Source organism: Oreochromis niloticus, linkage group LG23, assembly GCF_001858045.2.
Source record: "Oreochromis niloticus isolate F11D_XX linkage group LG23, O_niloticus_UMD_NMBU, whole genome shotgun sequence".
Taxonomy (NCBI): Eukaryota; Metazoa; Chordata; class Actinopteri; order Cichliformes; family Cichlidae; genus Oreochromis; species Oreochromis niloticus.
Genome location: NC_031986.2, coordinates 7,645,724 through 7,670,752, shown reverse-complemented (window position 1 = coordinate 7,670,752; position 25,029 = coordinate 7,645,724). Strand labels below are relative to the sequence as shown.

Below are 25,029 nucleotides of genomic sequence, written 5' to 3'. Positions count from 1 at the left end.
TGTAATTGGGCCCTCCTCCCTCATTATTTTTGCTCTCTGCAGATAATTCCTCTCCCACCTTAAACTTTCTGCTTCTCAAATGCTTTCCATAGTATTCGCCAATCTTTTCCAAATCTTGACATGACCATAATTAAGTTTTTGGGTTTTTTTCTTTTCCTTTCACCATTTTCTCCTCCTCAAAGTTGTTGTTAGTTTTTTTTTGTTTTTTTGTTTGGGGGGGTACTCACAAGAGGGCCATGATAGATCAATGTCCAGCTATGGTGCAGTATTCAACATGAATCAGTGTAATAGCCAGAGATGCTTCACGGTTTGCTCCCTGTTTTCATCACAAGTGTGATGCAACACATTTTGGTTAATCTGACTCCGTCTGGGTCCTGCTGACAGGGAAGCTCACCCCTGACCCAGAAGTGTGGTTTAAACAAAAATAGACTAAAAAATCCGCCCGCACACACACACACACACACACACACACACACACACACACACACACACACACATTTTACAGGCATACTAGACAAATTCTGCTCTTGGCCTCAAGCCTGCAGTCTAATCAAAAAAGTGCTAGAGAGGCTCTGCACCAGCTCCACACACGGCGAGCTACACATAATGAGTGATGACAGGGTTGTAACTCACTCTAATATGTTAATAATCTACTCTGCTGTAAACAAACAGGATTTCACTTCCGCTTTGAATGTCATCATATTAAGAGCAAAACACTTAAATCAGAATAATCTTTCCCTGTCTGTCTCTCAGATGCCTATCCTGTGTCAGAGGTCGTCTACACTTGGACTGAGGGAGCTAAAGAATCTGTGGTGGTGGCAGAGGATGGCTCCAGACTCAATCAGTATCATCTTGTTGGACAAAGTGCTAACACAGAGGATATACACACAAGCAGGGGTATGTGCTATTTTAATAACTCTGTTGTAATAATATTAACAGCAGTGTGCTTGTATTGCTAGTAGCGAAGTATTAAGAATGGATGGATTAGTGAAATAAGTTGTGGCAGAGATAAAATAATACAACTTAATCCCAAATGATGGAATATTTTGTGATGTTGGGGAAAAAACAGAGATTAGGTAACACAGCATAGTAAGAACTGGAGACCCAGTAGACAGTTACTGTATAGGATACATAGTACAATAAAAACAAAAATAGGATGACTAAGCTATCACCGTCGAACACAAATACAAGCTGTCAACAGGACAAACACTACACCGCTCATGAATAAGGATAGAAATATTTAATAATTTTCTAATTATTAACACACACAACAAATCCAACACTTCCTACTTGATTGTGCTACAAATTACAGGAGTTTTGTAAAGCTTAGTTTAACCAATAGTTTAGTTTAACTTAGTTTAGCCCATTTGTGTAGGCATATAAGGATACTTACATATGTTGCTGGTGTTAATGCAGTTTAGCTGCAAGCTAGCAGTTACTATTTATAACTCGAGTACTGGTTATTGTACTCCAGTTATTGTACTGGAAGATTGTATTCATACAAACATAGTATTACAACATTGTCTACATGTCCACATTTAATATGCGAACTTTATTTCTTCATCATAACTGTGGTGATACAATGGCAAGCTAATGTTAGCTTCATCGCTTCAGCTAGCATCACAACAGAACTGTAAATATTCAGTGGAATCGAATCTGTACCTATGAACTAGGTTGTTTGGAACAACCTATAAAATGTATTTTTTGGCAGGAAAATGGGAAAATAAGTAGAGTGATTTACTGAAATATTAGCAAAGATAAATGAAAATACAGGCAAAAACAGAGTATGTATAAAACAACAAGTTGAAAATCTCAAATATTTGGTATGAGCAACTTTATTCTTCAACATAGCCCGAACTATTTTAAGCTAGCTTTCTTTAAGTAGTCTTCAAGAATAGGTCTCTTTAAGGACATTCAAAGCTTATCTTTGGATGTTGGCTGTTTTTGGTTTGTTGTCTGTCATGATGATGCCACTCTGCTTCAGTAGTGTTAAGATAGGGGCTCTGGGGAGGCCAATCCATGACCGATCATGTTCCATTGTGTGTTTATTGAAGCTGTTGCCAATCAGATGCTTTTTAAATGCATTGTTTGGTCGATGAAAATCTGACAATACTTTGCTGGGCTCATAATTCTATTATTGAGAAGATCCCCAATATCGCTTGCTTCGGAGCAAGTAGCTGCTTTTTGTTCGGGCTTTTTTGTCCAGTGTGTTTTACCGATGACTGTAGACACTCACACTTACACTGTTATGTTGATTACACATAATAATTACAAGTTCAACTGAAACCTTTAAATTTGCTTGGATTCATCACAACGTAAGAACTAATTTTCGGCCCAGTTTGGCCCTTCTTTTCCTCAAAAATGGCTTGAGGCCTTGATACTGGCAAACAGCAAATGGGCCAATTTCCATGTGAGCACTCCTGTTCATCTCCTGTTCATCTTCTTTTGTCCTACGCTTGTCTAGTTTCCTCAAAGTGTACAAGTGTACGTGATGTAACATTTGGCATTTTCAAACACATTGTGTTTGAAAAGCATCTTTTTACAAAGAGCCCAAACATACCATTTAAAATGAGTTCATTGATAAGCTGTCTGTTTCTATTTGTGTTAGTTGTTTTTTTTATGCTTGAATGACATATAGGTCAGTGGTTTGAACAAAAAAAGTTTCCTCTGCGAATGATCAGGTACAAGGACCGACCTTAAAACGAGTGAAAGAGGAGAGTGTTCAAGCTATCATTCAAGAACACTTTAGAAATACAAGAAAGTCTGGTTCATTTGAAGGAAAATATAAAGAAATGATGGGTAGCAGAAGACTTGTGCACAGTAGCGTATAATCTGATACATTATCTACACCTGATGCTGATATTTTCATTAAAAGGTGGAGGCACTGTAAACTGATCCACATATTCACGTCTTGCAGTTGTTATTCTGTAGCATTTTATCGGGATTCACTCTTTGTCCATAAACCTCAACTACTGTACAAAAACAATTAAAACCATATGATGTTATAAACTACTTGCACCATCCGTTATTTAAGTAATAATTCTGAGTCAGCTCTTTTTTACAGGTGAAGAGACCTTTGGACAGTCAGTATATTTGTTTACCATCAGAGCGGATTTGAAATGAAACAGATGCAACTGAAATGCTGACTTTCAGCTTTAATTTAAGGATTCGGACAAAAATATTGCATCAGCTGTATTTATATACAAACTGCCCTATTTTCTGGAGCTAAAATATTATTGGGGAGTCGACTCTGGCTTATTTCTGTATTTTTTCATAAGTTAAGCAGGTTAAAGGTCCAGAGATGATTCCAAGTGTGGCATTTGCATTTGGAAGTTGTTTCTGTGAACTGAAGCAAAGGTTGAAGGACCTCTTAAGGCAAAGGGAATATTCTATCCTTAGACTGGAAAACAAACATATCTGAAAGGGAGCAGAAACTCGTCAAATCAGCAGTTCGGCTCTTGCTGAGAAAAAAGAAAGCACTGGAGAGTTCGTCAACAGAAATAGGTCCTTAAATCCATAAAAGACAAAAGTGGTGGATGTCGGCAGGATCATTTCCACGGGAAAGACAAAAAAACCCTCCACGGGATGCACCAAGTGTGGAAGTCACTGCATTGATTGCAAGACGCAAAACATTTATGTTTAGCTAGCCACACTAGCTTTTTGGACAGATGAAAATACAGCAGAGCTCGGAAGAAACAAAAGGAAAAAAGATCTAAAATGACTCGTAGTCTGAATAAAGTAGAGACAATTTGATGCAGGGATACGCATAGCTTCCTATGACACTAGGTCACAGGTGTTTGTTGGTGCTTTGACAAAACAAAAGTGTACTGAGCAGTGCTTGTACACACTGAGCGACGTGCAGTCAACTTAACTGGGTGGCATCTCAGAGAACAGATGAACAATGAGCCAGACCATGCTGACAAAAGTAACCCAGGAGATTTTGAAAAATATTAAAAAAAAAAGGTGGACTATTGTGCAGGCAGCAACTAAACACTGCTACAGTAAAAGCCTCAGCAGGAAACCTTTTCTCTGCTGATTGGCCACGGGTTCCAGACTTCAGGAAGTCATCATCAAAGGATCACTGACAAAGTTTAAAAAAGATTTTATTACTATTATGTTAAATTGTTGCACTACATTTAATTCTCTAAAACAAGGGACGGTACATAAGAATGTAATTGTTCATTAGTCAAGTCTATATTTTTTCTTAACCCCTTAACATCTGGATTTAAGAGGTTAAATTCAACTTTGGGTTAATTTAACTTTGATTGTTCAACTTCAAATACGTTGTGTTGTGTACAAAAATGATGAAAACTGTGCCACTGTTCAAAACTTTTTTTAAGTTATAAAAAAATCTTAAGAATTGTTATTTATTTATTATTTTCATTAAATAAAGAAACCTCAATCAGAACATAGTGCAAACATTGCATTGTGTATTTTTCATTAGCACTGAGGTGAATTATGTTGCACGGTACGTGTAATAGCAAATAAGGTGATGTAACTAATTCTAGATTAGGGAAGATAAACACTGTGGGGAGAAATGGATGTGCTGCGAGGTGGAGAGGAAATGTGGGAAACATTATCAGGAGATCAGAGTCAGTGAGTGGAGGCTAGTGGAGAGTAGCCTATCCCTCTCACAACCAGCTGTCTACAGGCTCGGACAGCCCTGTCAAACAACACTTATCCCTGCACACACGCACACACATAGAAGCATGCGCGCACATGCACACACACAAATTGAGAGAGACCTGAGGCCTAGGGTTAATCCCCCATCCAACCACCCATCAGCTTTTGCATAAGAAGATGACATCACAGATCAGTGAGGGATTGGCTGGGTGTGTCTGTGTGTTTGCCGGTGTGTGCATTTGTATATTTATCTTTGTATCAAATGTCGTCACTGTGACAGTCACACAGCAGGGTGATTGTGACAGTAAGCTCGAGGACCAGAAGTTACTTCTTTATTGTGGGGGTTAGGACTTTAAAGATTTTAGGCTTTAAGGCACAGGTGTCGAACTCCAGGCCTCGAGGGCCAGTGTCCTGGAGGTTTTAGATGTGTCCTAGATCCAACACAGCTGATTTCAATGGCTAAATTTCCTCCTCAACATGTCTTGACATTCTCCAGAGGCCTGGTAATGAACTAATCATTTGATTCAGGTGTGTTGACCCAGGGTGAGATCTAAAACCTGCAGGACACCGGCCCTCGAGGCCTGGAGTTCGACACCCCTGCTTTAAGGTGAAGCGTTAAACCGGGTTGCTTTTACAGGAGACATTTTACTTTAAGGTGATTATACAGGAAACGGTTTAAGTGAAAAAATAATCATAATAATAACAGTTTAGGTCCTCGCCAAGCTAGAATAAAAAAAAAAGTGTGTGCGTTTGTGTGTGGCCTTTGTGCATGTTGGGATTGGACGACCTCACTTTGACACGTGGGGCTGGTAGGGTGCGGTGTGGGTGTTGAAAGTCATCTGCTTAATACTCTTATGTAAAACCAAACTGTAATACACTTTCCTCTAGTTTCTAGTAGAACCGTTATTAAAAGTGTGGATTTCCCCTCCTTTTTTTATTTGCGTACCACAGCTCTTTAAATATTTGCTTGGTGACTCAGTGGTTTAAGTGAAAGGCTAAAGCTCTTGTTGGTTAAAGGACTGATGGCTGCCTGGCTAGTAGGTTATGAGACTGAATGGTTTGACATGTTAATTAATGTGCTAGTTAATGGTAGAAGCTAGTAGCTCACAGAGTAACTGCATGTTTATTTCTAGGATCTACTAGGTTGAGGGTCAATTTTAACCCAAACGTGTAGATGACACTTAATTTGAAAGGTAAGATCCTAAAATTTCAACAGCTTAGCATTTGGTTAAAACAAACCCAGCTCTAACCCTATGACAGGTGGATGTGAAGAGGTTAAATGGTGGCTTCTTGCAAATGTGAATACTTTTTTTGTGTCAACATCGAGCCACCTGTACAGCTTTATACTTCCCGAGTTGACACGCATCCTGTACAGTACAGTAATGAAGGAAACCCCCAAGAGTTACATAAGTGTCGTCTCTAACTGCTATACTGAAAAAAATTTGGTTGACTAGTTGATTCTAGAAACATGGTTTAAAGACACAGTAATGTAGTTACGGTAAAAGGAAAAAAATGGTGAGAAATTCATCCACTGTACATTGAAGCTATTTCACTGATCTTTACAAACCTGTGTTTACATTTAGAGCTAATTACCGAGTTATGTGCTTAACCTGTTAATATCCACCAGGTCACTAGCAACCTGTTTTTGACTTAGAGTTTAGTGTAGGTTTAGCCACACGCTAAATTATGTGATTTTCAAAAAGTAGTAAATGTTATACTTCAAACTATTAAAATTTGTTTAAAGCATCTCCATTTGGATCGTTTTTTGTTTGCTTAGTTGCATATTTCTGCCACTAACACCACCCAGAAAACCCTAAAGCAGGTACAAGTGATTTGAGTTTTTGGACAAATATAAACAAATTGATTGTACTTGCACAAAAAGTGTCCTAAAATATAGCCACCCAGCCCCCAAACTAACATATAGAGGGCTGAGGCTGGATGTAGACCATGTGGCTTCAGTCCACATTGGCTTTGCAGTGAGCATTGCCTTCATCCACTGGAGCACATGGGCATGCAAAAAGTCAGAGCAAACCAAAATATCACAGTATCTAAAATTTTTTAATTTATTGTCAAATGAAGCTGTAAGAATGTCGCATCATCCAACCCTTTGGAGCATAAATTAATCCAACTGATTCCTTCTCGTATGGGTGATCAGATATAAACAATATATACTCTAAGTATAATAACTATGATACAGTATGTATGTTCATATGTTGTATTTGATAGTACTAATGATATTACCCAAATCATCGAGCCACCATCTGGTGTCGTGCCTGCTACCACAAAAAGCTAAACATTATCCGAGAATTCCATTTATCTCCAGGACCAAAGGCGGTAAATCATTCATGCAGCTCAAAGCTTGTCTGGAAACTGCCCAAATCAGTGGTGGAGATTGCTGATGAGCTTGAGCTCTGGGGTCACATTCAGCCCAGAAGGTTAATTTACTGTTTATATCTTTGACTCTCTCACTAATAACTTCGACAGACCAAATATGACACTTTAAGATGTGCCAGATCTGAGCTCTGGTTTTTGATCTGGCACTTTTTCCCAGTGTGTTAAATGAAATATTGAATGCAGTGGACAGGTGTTACTGAGGGTGCAGTGACCGATGGGAATTAAAGGTTCTACTTTCTACTTTCTCAAACTTTCTTTTCTTAAATATATATAGCAGTTGTTCTGTTACATGGTCCTAAAAGTTTGAAGACCACAGTAATACAAGGAAATCTGATCATCTCAACTCAACTGCTTTGGTCCAGCATGTTAGTGTGTAGAGTAGTAGTGGAGGAAAACATTTCAGTCTTGTTAGCTAATAATTTTTTAGATGCAGTCCTAACCTGTAACATTGCATCTGTCAAAACCTTTATGTCTAACTGTATGCAGGGTTACAGTTTGAGATTTAAGATTAACCTCATTCACCATGTCCACCTAGGGTTAGGGTTTGGGTTTTTTAGCCACAAGCAAAAGGACACATTTTCAGCAAAGAATACATTTTGGCATTAGTTTTTCAGTTAAAAGCTTTTCAACTGGGCCTTTCTGGACAGGAAAAAACTTTAACAAATTTAATCTCTAACCATAACTCTAGATGGGACCACCTGGTGGTCGCTAAGCAGTTACATTTAGTAATATTAGCTATTTATTGACAATGAACATTGATAATGAGTGGCTCCATAATACAGTGATTTATACATTTGCCTAGCAAGCCAGAGATCCCTGGTTTGAGTCTGAGAGGAAACGCGTCTCTCGGTTGTGTCAGGAAGGATATCTGGTGTACAGATCTGCGAAAGCAAGTCTGTGGCGCTACCTGTTGTGACCCCTTATGAATACGGGAGTAGCTAAAAGTAGCTAATGAACAGTGTTCATGAAGTTTTCTGTAGTGTCAGATGCTGGATGGTGTTTGACTTTAATCGGTCACTAATCTTAGGCACTCCCCCTTGAGGATGTGAAAGTGGAGATAAGTGAGGGAGTTTTTCTTTAAAGACCTGACATCTTTAGGGTCACGGCTTCTTCCGTCTCAGATACTTTCCTTAAATAACTCCCTGACTCTAAAAGCAGATAAGGCTTACTCTAGCAGCAGTTACGTCTACAGTTTGCAGGGACCTCGGGGCTTGTCAGGAACCTTTGCGACATCAGTGTTGGGACAAAACGCCATATCCTGTGAACCTCTGAAGACCCACCTGGTCACCAGTAACCCATTTGAGTTTAGGAATGGCCTTGGTGTTAGCCTTAATGTCTAGCAAATATCTAATGAACAGTTTTTTTAGTTTGTGTCTTAATACTTTTCTTTTAAGGTACTATAAAAACACTACCACTACCCCTCCCCTTATGTCTAACCATGACACTCGATGCATTGACACTGACTTACCGGGTGTTAAGAAGTTAAATGATCTAGAAGGACACTTTCCAGAGAATAATAAATCATTTTAAATGCCGTGCACACAGCTTTGGCAAAACAGGGCAAAACAGTTTCCCTCCAACTCACCAGTTTACCAGCATGGCTGCATTGTTGCTTGACACAAAAGGGAGTTCCCCACGAACACTGTGAAATACAGATCCTTGCGAGAAAAGTAAAATCCACCAGAGGAGCATGTTCTTCCTCTTTCCTTTGCCCCCGGTCCTTTCAGGATCCATGCATCAAGTGCAAAGGTAACCCTTTGCAAGGGATGTGTCTGGATGATTCCAGCAGGTGTAGAAGTCAACAGGGTAGTTGTGAACCAGGTGGCCTGGAGTCATGAAGGCATCAGAGGGCCCGAGCGATGAGGTAGAAGAGAGAACTAAGCATGCTGGGGAACTCCAGATCGAGGCATGGCAGTGACAGTGACGTTGATAACTGTGCGTAGCGGCCGTACGCCCTCAGCACAGGGCAGCTGCAAAATACAGAAATTTCCCCCGGTTTTAAGCTGATGTCAGCTGATGAGTTCAGCGCACTTTCTGAATTGCTTTTTCTGTCCTCCCCAAGCCAGTCAGTTCCATGAAGAGCGTTGGAGGTACCAGAAAAATAAAAAGAAAGAAAGAAAAACAACATAAAAAGTAAAAAAAGAGGTATGCAGATGTATCTACACGGCTATCCCCCCTCCATCCCACCAGTGATTAGCAGCAATGAGTGTCCGTCTCCGTGGCTTAGAGCGTGCGCTGAGGTGTGTGTCAACAGCTAGAGATCATGCTTCATGTGTGTTTGACTGTGTCTACGTGTGTCAGAGCCTGGATTGGCAGGGTGGAAAGGGGCGGGGTTTGGAGCTCAGCAATGGATCCCAAGACAGGAAGCCTCAGCACCCCCCTCAACCCCCCCCGCTTTCAACTCCCTCTCTTTGCGCTCACTGATGGCAGGATGCAGATTGTAACCAGGGATTAGGGAGGTTCAAAAATCCGATTTTGCTTGGAGAAAGCCTCATGTATTACTGTGTGTGTGTGTGTGTGTGTGTGTGTGTGTGTGTGTGAGGGAGAGAGAGAGCGGCTTGTGTACGTGTGCCCCAGTGTGTGGAATACAGTCATTAGATTTTTCATAGTTTACCAGCGCCTGCAGTCACAAACTGCTTCTGGCAATGGGGATTTTTTTTAAAACCCTCAAATGCAATCTTCTGTTGTTTAACAGAGTATTCTGTCCTCCCACTTCCCACCTCTCAACACACTTTTACCTCCCACTGTCACGGCCCACTGTCGAACCCAGACATTAACTGCATAATAATCTATTCTCGTGTTCTCTCAGTAATTAACACCGCTTACGCTAATTTTTCCTTTTAATAACAGACCTGAAGTCAGGTTCATTTTGCTGTTATGTTTAACTGAAATGTTCTCTTTACACCTTTTCACCAGTCTCTAACACCTCTGATTATTTCATTAGTCTAATGGTAGAATAGTGAAAAGAAGGGGAGATGTGTTAGCTGAGCTTATTACTGCTTCTCAAATGACACTTTTCATTCCTTTTATCCAGTGACTGAGCACCATTGCAGCCATTTTACTTGTTTTTTAATCACACTGCTGGTAGTTTGTTCTAAAATAAAGACATGCCCAATGCGGTAGACTAAACATCTTTTGTTCAGTAAGGAGGTCAAGTCGCACATTAATAATTCCTCTATTCTCAAAGCGCATCTTTAAGTAGATATTTCTGTTATTAGGACGCTGTTGTTTGTTGTCCTTATCTAACCTTATATCCTTTTTATTTGCTTCTTTCCCCTCAGGACAGTATACAGTGATGATGGCCCATTTCTTCCTGAAGAGGAAGATTGGATATTTTGTCATCCAGACGTATATGCCATGTTTCATGACTGTAATCCTGTCCCAGGTGTCATTTTGGCTGAACAGAGAGTCAGTTCCTGCCAGAACTGTTTTTGGTGAGTGAAGCTGCTTACGTACTAATCCTTTTAAAAAAAAATTTAAAAAGTAAAAAACTTTTTATTTAACTGGGTAATATTTCCGTCATGCGCATTCATACCAGGGAGAATAATAACAGTCGCTCGCTGAGCAGCAGCACTGCACAAGCTGACAGTTAGGAGTTATTAAAGTGCCCACCTTCGCTGAGTGAGGCCAGTCTGTCGTTTGTTTCCAGCCGGCTCATAAAAACTAAATTTAAAATCGTCATGTTTAACTTTGTTTGCACCCAGGGGTGACCACTGTGCTGACCATGACCACCCTTAGCATCAGTGCGAGGAACTCGCTCCCCAAAGTGGCCTATGCTACAGCCATGGACTGGTTCATTGCCGTCTGCTATGCTTTTGTCTTTTCTGCCCTCATTGAGTTCGCAACAGTGAACTACTTCACCAAGAGGAGCTGGGCTTGGGATGGCAAGAAAGCTATGGAAGCACAACACCCTAAGGTACAATTTGTGGGTCCTTTGATACACATTTAAGAGTTTATCCTAAGATCATCCAGAAATACCAAAAACGCAAACTTGGCTATGACCTGTGGTTATGAAATATTAGCAGTTGGTTGCAGGGCCTAGAAGTGTGGCAGTGTATTTGAGACATTAGCTAAGTTATTATCATATTCCACAAGAAACAAAGGAAGTGTTGAAAATGATTGATTATGTGAAATAACAATATTGTTGGGTTATGTTTTGTTATCTGACTGGGGCAAATGGTTATCTAAACTTTTTCTTCCTCCTGGCCCCCCAAACCTGTCACGGCACATGGCTGCCCATCCGGCTGGCTCTGCTGGAGGTTTCTTCCTGTTAAAAGGGAGTTTTTCCTTCCCACTGTCGCCAAGTGCTTGCTCATAGGTCGTCATCTGATTGTAGGGTTTTGCCTTAGACTTGAGGCTTTCCCACTGTGTTATGGTGATATGTATCAGGGTTGTCTTGTGGACATTTTGGGTCCTTAATGGAATTCCTTGAAGCTAACCATAATGGATAATGTTACGAGGTTCAACACAGGGTTACCAGGGAAAGCAAGCAAGCACAGAAGAAAAAAAATCAAACCTACAATGAAAGAGAAAATTTTATTTGAAATCAGAGGAATGTGAGCAGACAATAGACAGTTTTAGCATTATGTCATTTCCATGTTGTTATTTGTTAAAACCAAAAGCGACCATATTTGGATGAGTGTGGAGTGCATACTGAATTTCACTGACAAAAAAACTGAAGCACAGTTATTTATTTGATTATTTGTCAGATGATACCATAAAAAAAATCCAGAAGAAATTCAGTGACTCTACTCTAGGCGTCTAGGCCTTATCTGAGAAACAGTACGGCTTACTCTACTATACTATAGGGTTTTTAAACAGTCTTAAGGTCATTACACACCGAACACACTGCAAAAAACACCAAAGTGAAATTCCAAATTCTTTGGATCCAAACTTGTTGTGTATTATATAAACAGGCAAAACACATTTCACACGCACTGTGAAAAAAATTATATCATTATAAAGCAATGATAAGCTGTTCCTGATGTTTCTGAACAAGAAAAGAATGAAACTGAGAGTCTGGGTTCCTCTAATTCTCATCAGGCAACACCAGGAAGAATTTCATGGTTTGATCCAGGAGTTGAAGCTGTATCACGACCACTTTCATACATATCTCGGGATGACAGTGGAGCAGTTTGAGCTGTTGTTGGCAGAGTTGAGACCACATCTGAGGAGGCAAAGAAATAATTACAGAGAGCTGATTGTATGTTCAGTACTGGTGTGCCAAACATAGTCTGATTGGTCAGATTTCTGCTTTTGGATCAGAGAAAGCAAGCTTGGTTCAAAAAAATAAATGCCGCAATTTCGTCCAGCAAAATCACATCCGGTGTGTAAAGGCCTTTATGCCAGACTAATCATTTTCTGCCTTTAGCTACACCGTTAGCAAACAGATATTAGAGCAGTGTTACATTTACGTGACACTGAAGCAAGTGAACTTCAGTGTAAGCGTTGAAAAAAACAGTTAAATACATAAATGCACTGTGAGTCATCAGGATATTGAAAGTCACTTCACAGCATGGATTACTATACATTCTGCTTGGTTTAATAATCCCAGTGATGTCTAGGACAACCGCCAGGCATCTGTTAACAGCTGCGCTAAAACATATATACACAGTGCAGTCATCATAAATAAAACTCAAACTGACAGAACACCAGTGGAAATCATGCTGCTAACTGATTGAAATTCAATAACTCAGCAGCCCACATTTTACCAGAATGTTCTGCCAGAAATATTTCACCTCAGTAAGGTCACTAATCACTCCAGACAGAACAAAACACACAGATTCTTCTCAAGCCAGAAAAAAAAAAGAAAACTGATAACAGTAGAGCAAAATGAGGCTTGTAACTAACGTTCTACTCAACGTGCTCTGTCCTGCCGTAGAAACGAGACCCGATGGTTCTGTCCAAGAAGCCCAACAACGTGTGCTCGGCAGGTGTCAACTACACCCCCAACCTCACCAAGGACACGTCCATCTCCACCATCTCCAACACGACGTCGGTACACCTGCGTTCTGCTGAGACCAAGACGATGGACCCCAAGAAGACCTACAACAGCGTCAGCAAGATCGACAAGATGTCGCGGATAGTGTTCCCTGTCCTCTTCGGAACCTTCAACCTCGTCTACTGGGCCACGTACCTCAACAGAGAACCGTTGTCGAAAGGAGTTGTCATCTCAACGTAATCGCTCTTCTTATTGTTCCTTTCTTTTTCGAGGGCGTGGGGGGGGGGTGCAGTTTGTGTCAGGGAGAAGGTAAGGTTGAGCCTAATTGAAGAGGGGTGATCCAAAATGAAAGCGGCCATTGCTACATCTCTGCCCCCAAACAAAACAAATGTGAAAACAAAGAACAAAAACTATACTCACCTATTTAGTTCAAGCACTCTGAATGGATGCAAGGCTTCACAATTCCCTTTCCTATTTTTCATGGCCTAAAACACTGCTTCTTAAGACTACATTAACAGGAGAGAGGGTGCTTTGCTTCTTTCTCATCTATCCTGCTGCAGTTTGCATGATGCTCACCCCCAAAAGGGAACATGGACTCCTCTTTGTCTTGAACACCGACCATGTATATGTCAGTCATTGCTTAAACTATGGGAGCACACTTGGTCACTACTACCCGGAGAATTTAACGAAGGAATTTAACGCTTCATGTTCTTACTGCACTGGGCTCATAAACTCTGCAATCTAACTCGCATTTGAATTTTAAAACAGGATTTTAAAATGTACCTAATTCCGCGCTATGAGAAAGACACATCTCTCGAGACTGATGCTGCAAGTGCATTAATAATGTTGTTTTATGTCTCCTTTTTAAAAAGAAAAAAACCTAAAAAAAATCTTGCCAATTCTTTTCCTCTGCCTAACGCTGAGGGTGCTTGTGTCTCTTGTTGTACAACTTTACTTGAAGATTCAAGAACTGTTGCTGCAGGCCTGGTTTCCCAAAAGCACTGGCAGTAAGAGTCTCAAAGTAAAATGTGAGAGTAAAAGAAGTTTTGAATTTAGGACCAGCAAGAATGTTTGAAAATCTTTTTTTTTCTGGCCTACTTACACGAGGGTGACTGGACGGCTGTGGCAGATGTGTTAGCACAAATTAAGGATTGGATATATGTGATTTAACAGAATTTTGAGCCTGGGTCACTCAGCTGGGAAACCAAAATGCACAGCTGAGAGACCAAATGGAGAGTAAGTCACATACAAGTCAGGACAGCGATGTGGACAGTTTTGGGACTGTCGTTCAGAGACACCCAGACATGCGCCCTGCTAATGTGTCCACAGAGAAAACAGACTCATGTACAGTTCATAACCCTGTTTTGGTTTTTTAAAAAACTGCTGGTGAAGTTTACTAAATGAGTACTGTGACATTTTTGTGATTTGTAAGGCACTGACACAGCTGCTATGTATTTGTAAGTGTTCCATTTCCAGGATTCCAAATGTGGGGAGGAAAGTATTTAACTTAATCATATAAATGTGGTTTTCTAAGGCTTGCGACAGGTAATTTGCTCCACACTGTGCCGTTATTTAACACCGAAAAGAGCATGCCTTATATTGCACCTGGCTGCGATAGTTGTCGCAAGGAGCATTAATTTATGTGGAATGCCAAGGGGAGACGTTATCAGAATGAGCATGTAATTGGTTCGGGTATATGGCTGTGACAAATCTTTGGATCTGCCCTGTCAGCTGCTCATGCTGAACAGTTCGAGCCAAGCCCCACATATTTAGTGTATTTTGATATAACAAAGCAGAACATACCGCAGAGCATCGGGGGCAAGGAGAGAATTACAAGATGTATACAAGCCATGGCTGTATAGCTGGTAGCAAGGTTAGTTTTTTTTGCAGTGTGCACAGCTGTTTGTAGGTTTTTTCATCATGTTTCATCAAATAGGCAGCAGGTCATAGTGAGCTCAAAAAATAAACAAACTCAAAAAATACACCCTGAGCTCTGTAACATCACAAATCGACTTCATACATTTTGTCTATTTTTTAAGTTCTGTCCCAAAACTATTTTAAGAAAAAACTGTAATGTTTGTCAAAATGTCACTGTAACTGTGACAAAGGTGTTGGAGGTGTTCCAGGATTGTGCATAAGCTGCTGCCCACAGGTGGCTGTGAGTCAGATTCTTTCCTTTGACTTTAATAAATACCTGCAGACCCTTATACAGAACAACACATTGCACGGTCACAGTACCGGCCTGGGTTTGCAAGTCAGTTGGGATTTGACAGTTAATAATGTTTTGTGTTGTGCTACACATCCTGCACATGGGCTGTTAAACACATATTTTAGGTTTGTGAGGCAGAGCTGGTTGTAGTAAAGTAATAAAGCAGTCTTGGGCTGCGTCAGCCTTTAAGACGACAGTTTCTGACGCAAGACTAATCATTGACCTTTTTAGTAGATTACCTGCAGAACTTTCCACTCCCACTGAGCTATTCTTTTTCACATACAAAAAGTGAATCAATAATTTTCTCACTCATGCCTCTTAATAGCTACACTTGAGATAGCTCAGTTCATGCTTTGCACAAAGTCAAAGTATTCTGGGTCATTTAAGCATCTTCTCAGGCTGTTGGAAAAAGTCCAGTCTACAGTGTGTTTGTGAAAGTAAAGTGCTGGGGGGGAAAAAAGATGATTATCGTGTCATGTTTCTGGATTCCAGCAAAGCTATACTAGAAAGAAAACCTCACGCATATATCAGCAACAGGAGACAGAAATTCAACAGCTCAGCCGCTAACAGGTGACCAAAGATTGATTGTACCATGAACTGACTCATAACAGTCCACAAAAGTGAGCAACACAGCAGAGCTCTGTCCTCTCAGAATGACTTGCTATTGGGTTCAATCGATGGGGTGAAGTTTATCAAAACTGCACCCCGACTTGAATTAATTTACTTCACCTCCGCGAGCTAATCCAATGTCATTGGACTGCATTGATTTTTTTTTCTCAGAATGTTTCTCTGTTTTGAAAGCTTGGTTAGACGAGGCCTTCAAGCTGCATAGAATTTTGGGAAATTAGGCCGAGTGTCATGAGAGAATCATGTAAATAGCCTTTTTTGTTTTCAATGTAGCTCTTTGCTTTGACACAAAAAAGACAGATTGTCACATTTGTGTTCTGAAGCCCTTAGTAGAAAAAAAAAGCCTAATGTTGACTTTCAAGTTATAAAGGGTATGTTATTGTCTCCAATATCTTTTTCTTCTGTGTACATGTGTGAGTTTGTTTCGTTCTTGTGGCTTGTAGAAGAGCTGATCAAACTTGATCTTTGGACTGATTTGTATTTTATATCTACAGTGACTTAATTAAAGCGACGAGCACACATTTTGGCATTACGGCTCAAGCCTACCTGTTGCACAGCATGTGTTGGTTTGTGGTGAGACAAACTCAGGAATAAGAGGACCCCATGCTCCCAACAGAAATATCACTTCTTCATATCTATCATATGGATTTTGAACACCAACCTCTCTCCCCTGCTGCTGGGAGCATTGTCCTCAAAAACTTTAGGCCGCTAAGCAGATATTTATACACTGGCTTGGTGAGAAACCATGTAAATAAGGGTGACATCAGCTGCTATCTGCTTTGCATTGTGTACTTAAGCCCACCTTAAGTGATTTTATTTTGACTTAGTGTGCCAGGATATGCTGTGGTATTTTCGTGCTGTTTAACTGATGTTGAAGCTGTCATTTATGGAAATCTAAGATCCAGCTTTCTGTCAGATCAGACAATGTTTCAGTTTCAGTGCAATGGCAGCCAAGTACAGGATACAGACGAGACATCTCCCCCCACCAATCTGTAATCTGTCTGTTCCTCGACTTCCTGCTTGTATCTGACACATTATCAAGTAACAGTACACACTTTCTGTCTTTGTATTTCTGATTAGGTCTGCAGTAGTTGAGTTCTTCAACAAGTGTGTTTTTTAAACTAAACAGTTGTTTTTATTGAGCTTTATTTAAGCCTTGTTTTCTAACATATAACCAAAGGAACTATTACTGTAAAAAGTCACTGATAATGTCCCTGAGAAACACGTATAGCCTTCATTATTTTTTTCTGTGGACAGCAGCTTCAGTCTGACAGAAGTTCTCTGTATGGACAAAGGTACTGGGTCTCACCTGTTATTCTTTGAATTCTTGTATTTTCAGTCCCATTGCTTTGGCTGTGTAAAATCTAAAGAATCTAGGCCTGTACTCTTTTGTGCTTTTATTTGGGAAAGAATGGGTCTTTCTAAAGAGGTCACTAATTTAAAAGTGCTACTGTAATAGAGTGAGGCATTGCAACAAGTCACTTCGTCTAATTTTGTACCTTTCAGAAATTCCACAGTCAGCTGTAAGTGGCATTTTTGCAAAAGTGGAAGTTTTTAGGGACCACAGCAACTCAGACACCAACTGGCAGACCACGTAAAGTTAGAGAGTGAGGTTGCCAAGAGCTGAGGCATATAGTGCACAAGTGTAATCAACACTGTGCTGAAGTGCAGAGTTCCAAACCTCCTCCAACATTACCATCAGCACAAAAAACTGTATAGCAGGAGCTTCATGCAACGGGCTTCCATGCAGCGCAGCTCCTGTAGGTAGCCCAGTACGTTTGTGCCAATAGTGTATCTCTACAACTATTAGCTTGTCCATAAATTTGGCTAATATGGTAATATTCATGGAAAATTTACAATAACTTTGGTGATCCTCTGACTTTTTCTAGTGCCATCATCAGATCAAAATTACTGTGGCTGGTGGGTAATATATGCAAAATTAATTCATCTTAGTTTAGTTAGTTTAATTCAGAATCAGTCAATTAAAAATAAAAAAATAATCCTCTAGTCTATAAAACTAAAAAATAACATGAAAGTCCAAAAATTTTCAAAAAAATTTATTTTGACTGTTAACAGGCTAAACGAATACAGCTTATATGATGTTATACCAGCTTATAAACATCTGTACCTGCTGCTAAACACCAGCATGTTAGCGTCATCGTTGTTAGCATGTGGATATTAGCATTTAGCTGCATGTAGAATAATAGTAGGCAGACAGATGGATGAACACTTGAATTCAATACGTTATAAATCCCCTGATGTTAATTCTCGGTAATTTAATAAATATTTCTGACTGATAACGAGCTAAAATAACATATAGGTAAAGTGGCATTTGTTATACTCAGCATGTGTTATCTTTGATAATATTTGTCGACTTTTTATTCATTTCTACTATTAGTAGCATGCTGGCATTAGCATTTTACTGCATGTAAAACAGTGATAGGCAAATAGCAAACACTGACCTTCTAATAAATGAATGAATTGAAGAATGAATGAATAAATCTATGTATAAGCATATTATACCATATTATTAATCCTCTGAATAAAACAATGCTAATATCATAATGGGTTTTGAATGCTAGCCAGCTAAATTAATACAACTAACATGATTTACCTGCCTATTAATATTACACTTGTTAGCATCAACCTTTTAGCTCTGTCGGTGTTAGCATACTGTGCTTGATAGCTACATATTAGCTACATATAGAACGTTGACAATATTTGGCAAACAGACAAATATAGGATTGTATTTTTTCTGCTGTAGAAAACTCAATCATATTAACTATAGGACATCATATATTTAGTACTACCCACATTGTAATTCTGTCTTTTCCAAAAATTCGGCAAAGCTAATATTATGTTTATATGCTAGAGGCTGAAAGAAGACAAGTAACTCACGTATATCAGCTCATTCACAAGAGCTGTCAGGTCAGAGGATCCCCATAGTGCTGAAACCTGGTAGACTTCCTAATGTCTGTGCACATCTTTCTTGACGTAAACCAGTGCACCCACCCATTTAACTATCTCTTTCTAGCCAAGAAACAACCCCTCCCTCCTTCCTTCAGCCACTGTGACAGACTCATCTGCCATACATCTGTTAGAATAAGGGATTTAGTTCTGCTTAAGTTGCTTTCACCCATTCAGGGAAGCCCCTTACAGCAAAGCGCTTCTGTCCAATTTAAGCCCTGACTGGCCCAGCCCTGATGACAAACACTTGTTTTTCTCAGTGTGTTGTCTGGACAGCTGTGGCTGGTGCATGTTAGGAACAAACTTAGGGTTGATTATATGTCCTTTATCCCAAGCTAGCTCATGGGCAGTGAAGCTGACTGACGCTTTGAACTCTTGGCTGGGGAATTTATTGCACATCCAGCAGCTGGCTTAAAGGACACTTGCGGAGCTACGATAGCAACAGTTGCCTGTTCCAGTAAAGCTAAAGGTGGCCAATAAAATGCATAAAGTTGCTCATGTTTTTTTTTTCAAAAACTTTTTACAAGAATATTTACGAAGAACCCATCAAACAGACTTTTGCTTAATTTTGCAAAGATGCAGCAAAGCCATTGTAGCTGGGCTTAATAACGTATTTGTGTCACTCATTCTTTGTTTTATGTACTGTATTTGTTTTGTGTATTATACTGATAATGATCAAATAAAAAGGATTAGCAAAGATGCTATATAATACATTGCAAACACTGCTGTAGCTCAAATGTTGCTTTGTTGAATCCTGATTAAAGCTGCACATATAAAAGGAAATCTGACACTGGTATGTCTGAATCCTATCCGTTTGATTGTCTATTGATATTAAATGCTTTGATGAACTACTTAATGCATTTGGGGTCACTTAGAAAAGTTATTTTTATAAGTAATGCAAATTTGTTTTAATTTGATATAATGTGAAATTCATCAGAAATCTTATACCATCATGAATCTTTTTCTTTTCTATTTTTTAAGTTTGATCTACCTAGTATCTAAGAGGGCATACAGAGGCCCATTGTCACTGTGTTTCAGTGGCATATGATATGCTGTGGTATCTTTTTTCATGATGATATGATAGATGATGATATATGTTTATATTTTCCCAGTTAATGAAGCTGTCAGAGGTTTTAGATTGACAAATAAACTCTTTATAGCTTCATTAAATGGGACCTGCTAAGCAAAAGTCAGCTTGTACTGCTCTGTTAGGGGAGTAGTACACACCTTTGTGTTAAGCCCTCAGCTTTTCAGTTTCGTGCATTGAATAACATTCATTTCTTAGGGCCCACGTCATTGTTTTCCCATACAGGCTTACACACAGCAAGCCAAATGGATTGCTGTGTGTAATGATGACATATTTCATCTGAGATAAAATCTTTGGGAAATGGTTTTCCTAATGATCAGTTGGCCTTTTGCAACAATTTTGATAGACCGTTATCAGCCTAGGCAATAGCTTTTATCACTTGTTATCAGTCCTGCACATATCAACAACAGGTGGTGTGATCCACCTACAGGGTGGAGACTATTTTGCCCTTCTAAATTTAAGTAATAATGAAGAACTGTCAAGCAGATTTGCCTTTTGGACAAAACAAAAACAACCTTTTTATGTTTACACTAGAAAAAAGATTGTGCTCTGTATAAACTCAATGTATACTGATGAAGTACATTTCATTTGACCAGATTCCACTGAAATTTATATTCTTCTGATATTTCAGAATTACACTGAAAATTTACATGTATTTAAATAAGTCAGCATATTGGGCATAAAATATTTTGAGTGTCGGAACTAAAAGTCCTTTTGTTATGTGTACAAACAAAAAGGTCCTGGTTTGGGATAAAATGCACACTTTTCAAATATACATCACACATTGCAAAGTTACATTTGAAAGCATGCCTTGCAATATTAGCAAACACTTTGCATGAACTTTGTCACACATAGATGTTGACAAATCTGCTCATCACTGATTATAATGGATAACTGCTTTGTGAACCTGCTAGAATGTAGAGGAGTGAGCCTACTGACAAAATGCACTCACCACACACTTTACTGCTTAAGGAATGATTCAGTTCCTTATAAATGGTCATTTACACTGAATCAATTTAATATTTGATTAACAAAACCTTTCACTGCACACATCATGCTTTTCTCCACAAAGATAATAACAAGCTGCTAATTCTTCTGAATATCTAAACGTTTGCAAAGCTATGACAAGAACATCATGTAATTTCATCACTCATAAAAGGAGAAACCATGTCAGTCCATTCACTTTTCAAATTAAGATTCTGTGATAAGACTGTTTGCCCAAAGTAACAAAGAGGACAGAACTTGCACATTTATTTTTTTATTCTTAAAGTGTGTTTTGCTGACAACACTGTTACTTCTGTGAGTTGGTAAAATAACTATGGCAACACGATTTTCAATTAATTATGTCATCATTATTAATCAATTTTTCCTGCAGGTCTCCTAATACTGTCACTAGTGTGGATAGGCAAAAATAACTAAATGTACATGCTTCTTAATTCATTACATCAGAATTATTAATGAATCACTCCTGCAGGTCCACGCTTGGTCAGCGGGTTCTTTCTTTTCGGCTGCAACACTGCGGGAAAGACTTTCTCTTTCTCGCCGCCAGGGGGCAGCGAAGCCTCTCGAGTGGCACTCACTAGTTCAGAAAGGAAAAAAGTCTGGCAGGTTTGTAAGCTGAACGCAGGGCTGCCCTACTGAGCTGTGGGCCTATTCAGAAAAAAATGACTGTGAGGAGGAGAGCTCGCTGTGACTCTGTGGCACGTAAACGGACGTGTAAAGTCTGAACACGACTTCCAGGGGCGATCATCATCATCATCAGGCAAACTGCAGATATCAGTTCGCACTGAGTCAAACTAGATATTTTGCTGTTTACTTATGAGTTGATGCTTATTTCGGAGACTTTTTCATTGGATGAAAGGAAGTAAATGAGTTTTGAGAAGTTCCGGTTCTTCTTTTAGGACTAATTAACTAAAACAAGATAATAATAATGATAATAAAAACAGCTGATGGTAATAATGATAATTATAATCACCACCATCATCATCATGCCAGAGTCAGAGCAACAAAAGAGGGGGGGTGTTTCCGTGTGCAGTTGTGATCCAGGTAGTGTATGAGTCACGCAAGATGCTCATCTCCTAAGGTTCACCACCTCCAGCAGCAGCAGAAAGCGTCACCCTGCCACCCTGGTGCCCACACAGGGAGAAGGTGGAGGGAGGCGCCGCCGCTGGATCCCGTCGATTAGACTCCCAGCACTCCCCACACCCCATCCGCCCCTTACCCCCGCCTCCCTACCCCTCCCACACACTCACACACACACACACACCATCCTTCTCTTGCTTCGGCTGCCGCCGCTTGTGTTGGACTGGATCGCACTGATTGATCGTCGGGTGCCTTTCCCGGAGGAAACCCTCCCCACGAAGGAGCGAAGAGGACCAGGAGGAAGTGTGGTGGAGGGAGGTGGGGGGCGGGAGAGAACTCGCGATCCGCTGCTGTGGTAGTGCTGGTGCTGTTGTTGTTGGTGGTGGTGTTGGAGGTGGTGGTGGCTGTTCGGTGCACATGACGCGCAGGAGAAAAAAGTGCGTGGGCGGATGAGGAAGTTGAGAGCTGGGATTGATGGTTCCACACCTTTTCACTGCGCTGGCACTTGATCGCGGCAGCAACGCAGCAGCAGCAGCGGCAACAGCAGCAGCAGTCCACCGGTTCCTGCGATCAGAGGTGATCCGCGCGTGGGAAAATGACAATCAAGTTTGTGGTCACCCTCTTCACACTTTTGCTCGCTGGAGGTGCTCGGTGAGTGTCATTTGCACCCTTTCTCTCTCTCTCCCTCTCTACGATCAACAGCTGAGAACAGCGTTAAAGCTTCAAAAGTTCGACTGCTGTGAATGAAATCCCATACATGTGTGAAAGAGCCTGTTTGGTAATGCATGCTTCTTTTTTTCTTTTCTTTTTTTTTAAGGGTTTCCCTCACACACACACGCACACACACGCACTCCTACAGAAAAAGGCGGGGGGGAGATAAATGACAGCACCATTTACTGCTGCGCCCAAATCCACAGTCTGGGGGTCTCACAGTCATTTACAGCAGGCTCCAAGTCGTCATGAATCAAACATGTTCTCTTTTTTCTCTGCGTCAAAGTTTTCATGACAATTGTGTTTGTTTAAACATGATTAAGACCTCTCGTTCCCCTCCTCTCCTTTTCTCCTACCACCCCCTCCTCCACCCCTTCTCTCTCTCACACACACAACAGCTCTGATTTACGGGAATATGGCGACGACGATGAGGATCATCAGGACACCACTGTCAATCAAATGCTGGTGCCCAGGTCGCACCAGGAGGACGCCACACTCATTCTGAACAATTTGCTCAAGGAGTACGACAAGACTCTGCGCCCAGACATCGGAGGTAAGGATCAGGAGTGGCGGAGGAGGAGTTGGAGGCTTGTTTGGTTGGAGGAGAAACTTTGGTGTTGCTGTCCAGGGACTGGCTCTGTGCCTGAGCTGTCCATGGTGCTGAAACTGGTAGTGCTGCTGTGAGGGTGGGAAGATGACATCCCCTTCCCCTCTCTCTCAATCATTTTAAAATTAGGTTTCTTCAGTTACGCTGTGACAGATTTGGTGGATTTGGGTTGCTGAGATCTCTGCAAGTCCATTTTAAGTGTTGGGAACTTTATTTATTCAGTGGGGAATAAAAACTACAGGGACGTCTGAATTTTGAGTATTTACATCATTTACATGACTAATAGTTATTTGTGTTTCTATCAATAAATTAACAGTAAATGGACAGGAAATAAAATGTGTCCACTTCTTGGGTTTCTGGCAAATTATCTGCAAAGCTAATTCACTTAAATGCATTTTAATTCAAAATGCAAATAGGACCATGTTCTTATATTGGCTCTACATTAGCCAAATGTACAAAGACGTACAGTGCTGTGCAAAATTATTAAGCCACCCGTCATTTCTTTATATTTTGCTAAGAGCATGGGAAATATCTACAGAGAAATGTGGGAAACATGCATGGAAACACAATATAAAAGGCAAAGAGAGTTTGTTTAAGAATAATGGCGGTCAAACTAAATATTGACTTTTAAGCTTGTTAGAATCATACAGAGGCTGAACTCTCTTCAGGAGTAGTTCTCCAGGCTTCTTGAAAGACATTCAAAGCTCTTCTTTGGATGTTTTGCCTTTTGCTTCACTCTCGATCAGTACTGTTCAGCCCTGGGCTTTGGGGAGGCCAGTTCATGATCACTATTGTTCCATTGTGTTTTTACTATTCAGGTATGCTTTTATTGCATTGTCAGTGTGTTTGGGATCATTGTCATGGTGAAATATTTCCACTCAGATACTTTCCAGATCATATTTCTTGGTAGATCAAAATCTTACAGTGCTTTTCATGTTTGTAATTCCATCAGTTTTGACAAGACAACATCACTGGCTCAAATATAGGCCCAAACCATGACAGAGCCTTCACCGTGTTTTATGCTGTACCTTCTCTGCATTTTATTGGCAATGATTTGAAACAGAAATTTCAAACTTGGATTCATCTCTCCATCAGACCTCTTGTCAGCCACCATCCCACTGAGACCATTTCTGATGAGGCTTCAGTGAACAGTTGATGATCAACTGAAGGACCAGTTACATCTCTCAAGTCCTGTGGCAGATCTTTGCTGAATTTTTTTCTAGCTTTTTTAAGAATGTGACTTTCAGCAACTGTTCAAATGTATACTGTAGATAGGTTTTTAGGCCTGCTTGTCCAGCTTCCTCAAATTTTTTACGGAAACATTGCATACCATGCCCAGATATGCCAGTTTTTCAGTTAAGTGTCTTTTTGGAGGTTTTTTTTTTTTTTTTTTTTTTTTTTTTTTGTAGATGCGAGTAAAGAAATGGAAACAAATTGTGTATTTTTGCGACAGGCTGCTAGTAAGAAATTGGTCCTTTGCTAAGTTGTCTGCTATGTGTAGACACAACACTGGTTCATCCGTTGATCTTTTGAGTTTGGTGCCTTTTTTATGCTAAACAAACAAAAAAATCTTGCTTAACACCAGCATGTTAGCATTAGCATTGTTAGCATAATAGCAATGACAGTAGCATTTAGCAAAACGTAGCACACCGGCTGCCTTTAACCACTTCAGTTTGAATCAAAAGGTCATAAAATAAATCTAAAAACTAAGAATGCAAATACGAGCGCACCATGCTAGCTTATCTGGCCGTCACTCCCAAACCACAAAGACATTTATCGCT

At 40.1% G+C, this 25,029-nt stretch overlaps 2 protein-coding genes across 4 annotated transcripts in view; both read left to right on the top strand.

Moving 5' to 3' along the window:
* LOC100689998 (gamma-aminobutyric acid receptor subunit alpha-5) overlaps positions 1–19,544 on the top strand; it is a 39,215-nt gene extending 19,671 nt beyond the window's left edge. Inside the window, exons 7-10 of the mRNA XM_005450000.4 lie at positions 754–897; positions 10,299–10,451; positions 10,722–10,933; positions 12,899–19,544. Coding sequence (XP_005450057.1) covers positions 754–897; positions 10,299–10,451; positions 10,722–10,933; positions 12,899–13,198 — 809 coding nt within the window. The 3' untranslated portion in view covers positions 13,199–19,544. The remainder of the gene's footprint in view (positions 1–753; positions 898–10,298; positions 10,452–10,721; positions 10,934–12,898) is intronic.
* Positions 19,545–21,069: 1,525 nt separating this feature from the next.
* The window catches only part of LOC100689728 (gamma-aminobutyric acid receptor subunit gamma-3), a 147,878-nt gene continuing 143,918 nt past the window's right edge, over positions 21,070–25,029 (top strand). The window contains exons 1-2 of one of the 3 annotated variants that reach the window (XR_001223983.3): positions 21,070–22,581; positions 23,040–23,194. Coding sequence is in view for 2 of the 3 variants with exons in the window: in XM_013268949.3 (XP_013124403.1) it covers positions 22,526–22,581; positions 23,040–23,194 (211 nt within the window). In the remaining variant the exon portion in view is untranslated. The remainder of the gene's footprint in view (positions 22,582–23,039; positions 23,195–25,029) is intronic. The other 2 variants (XM_013268949.3, XM_003440929.5) reach the window with 2 other exon arrangements.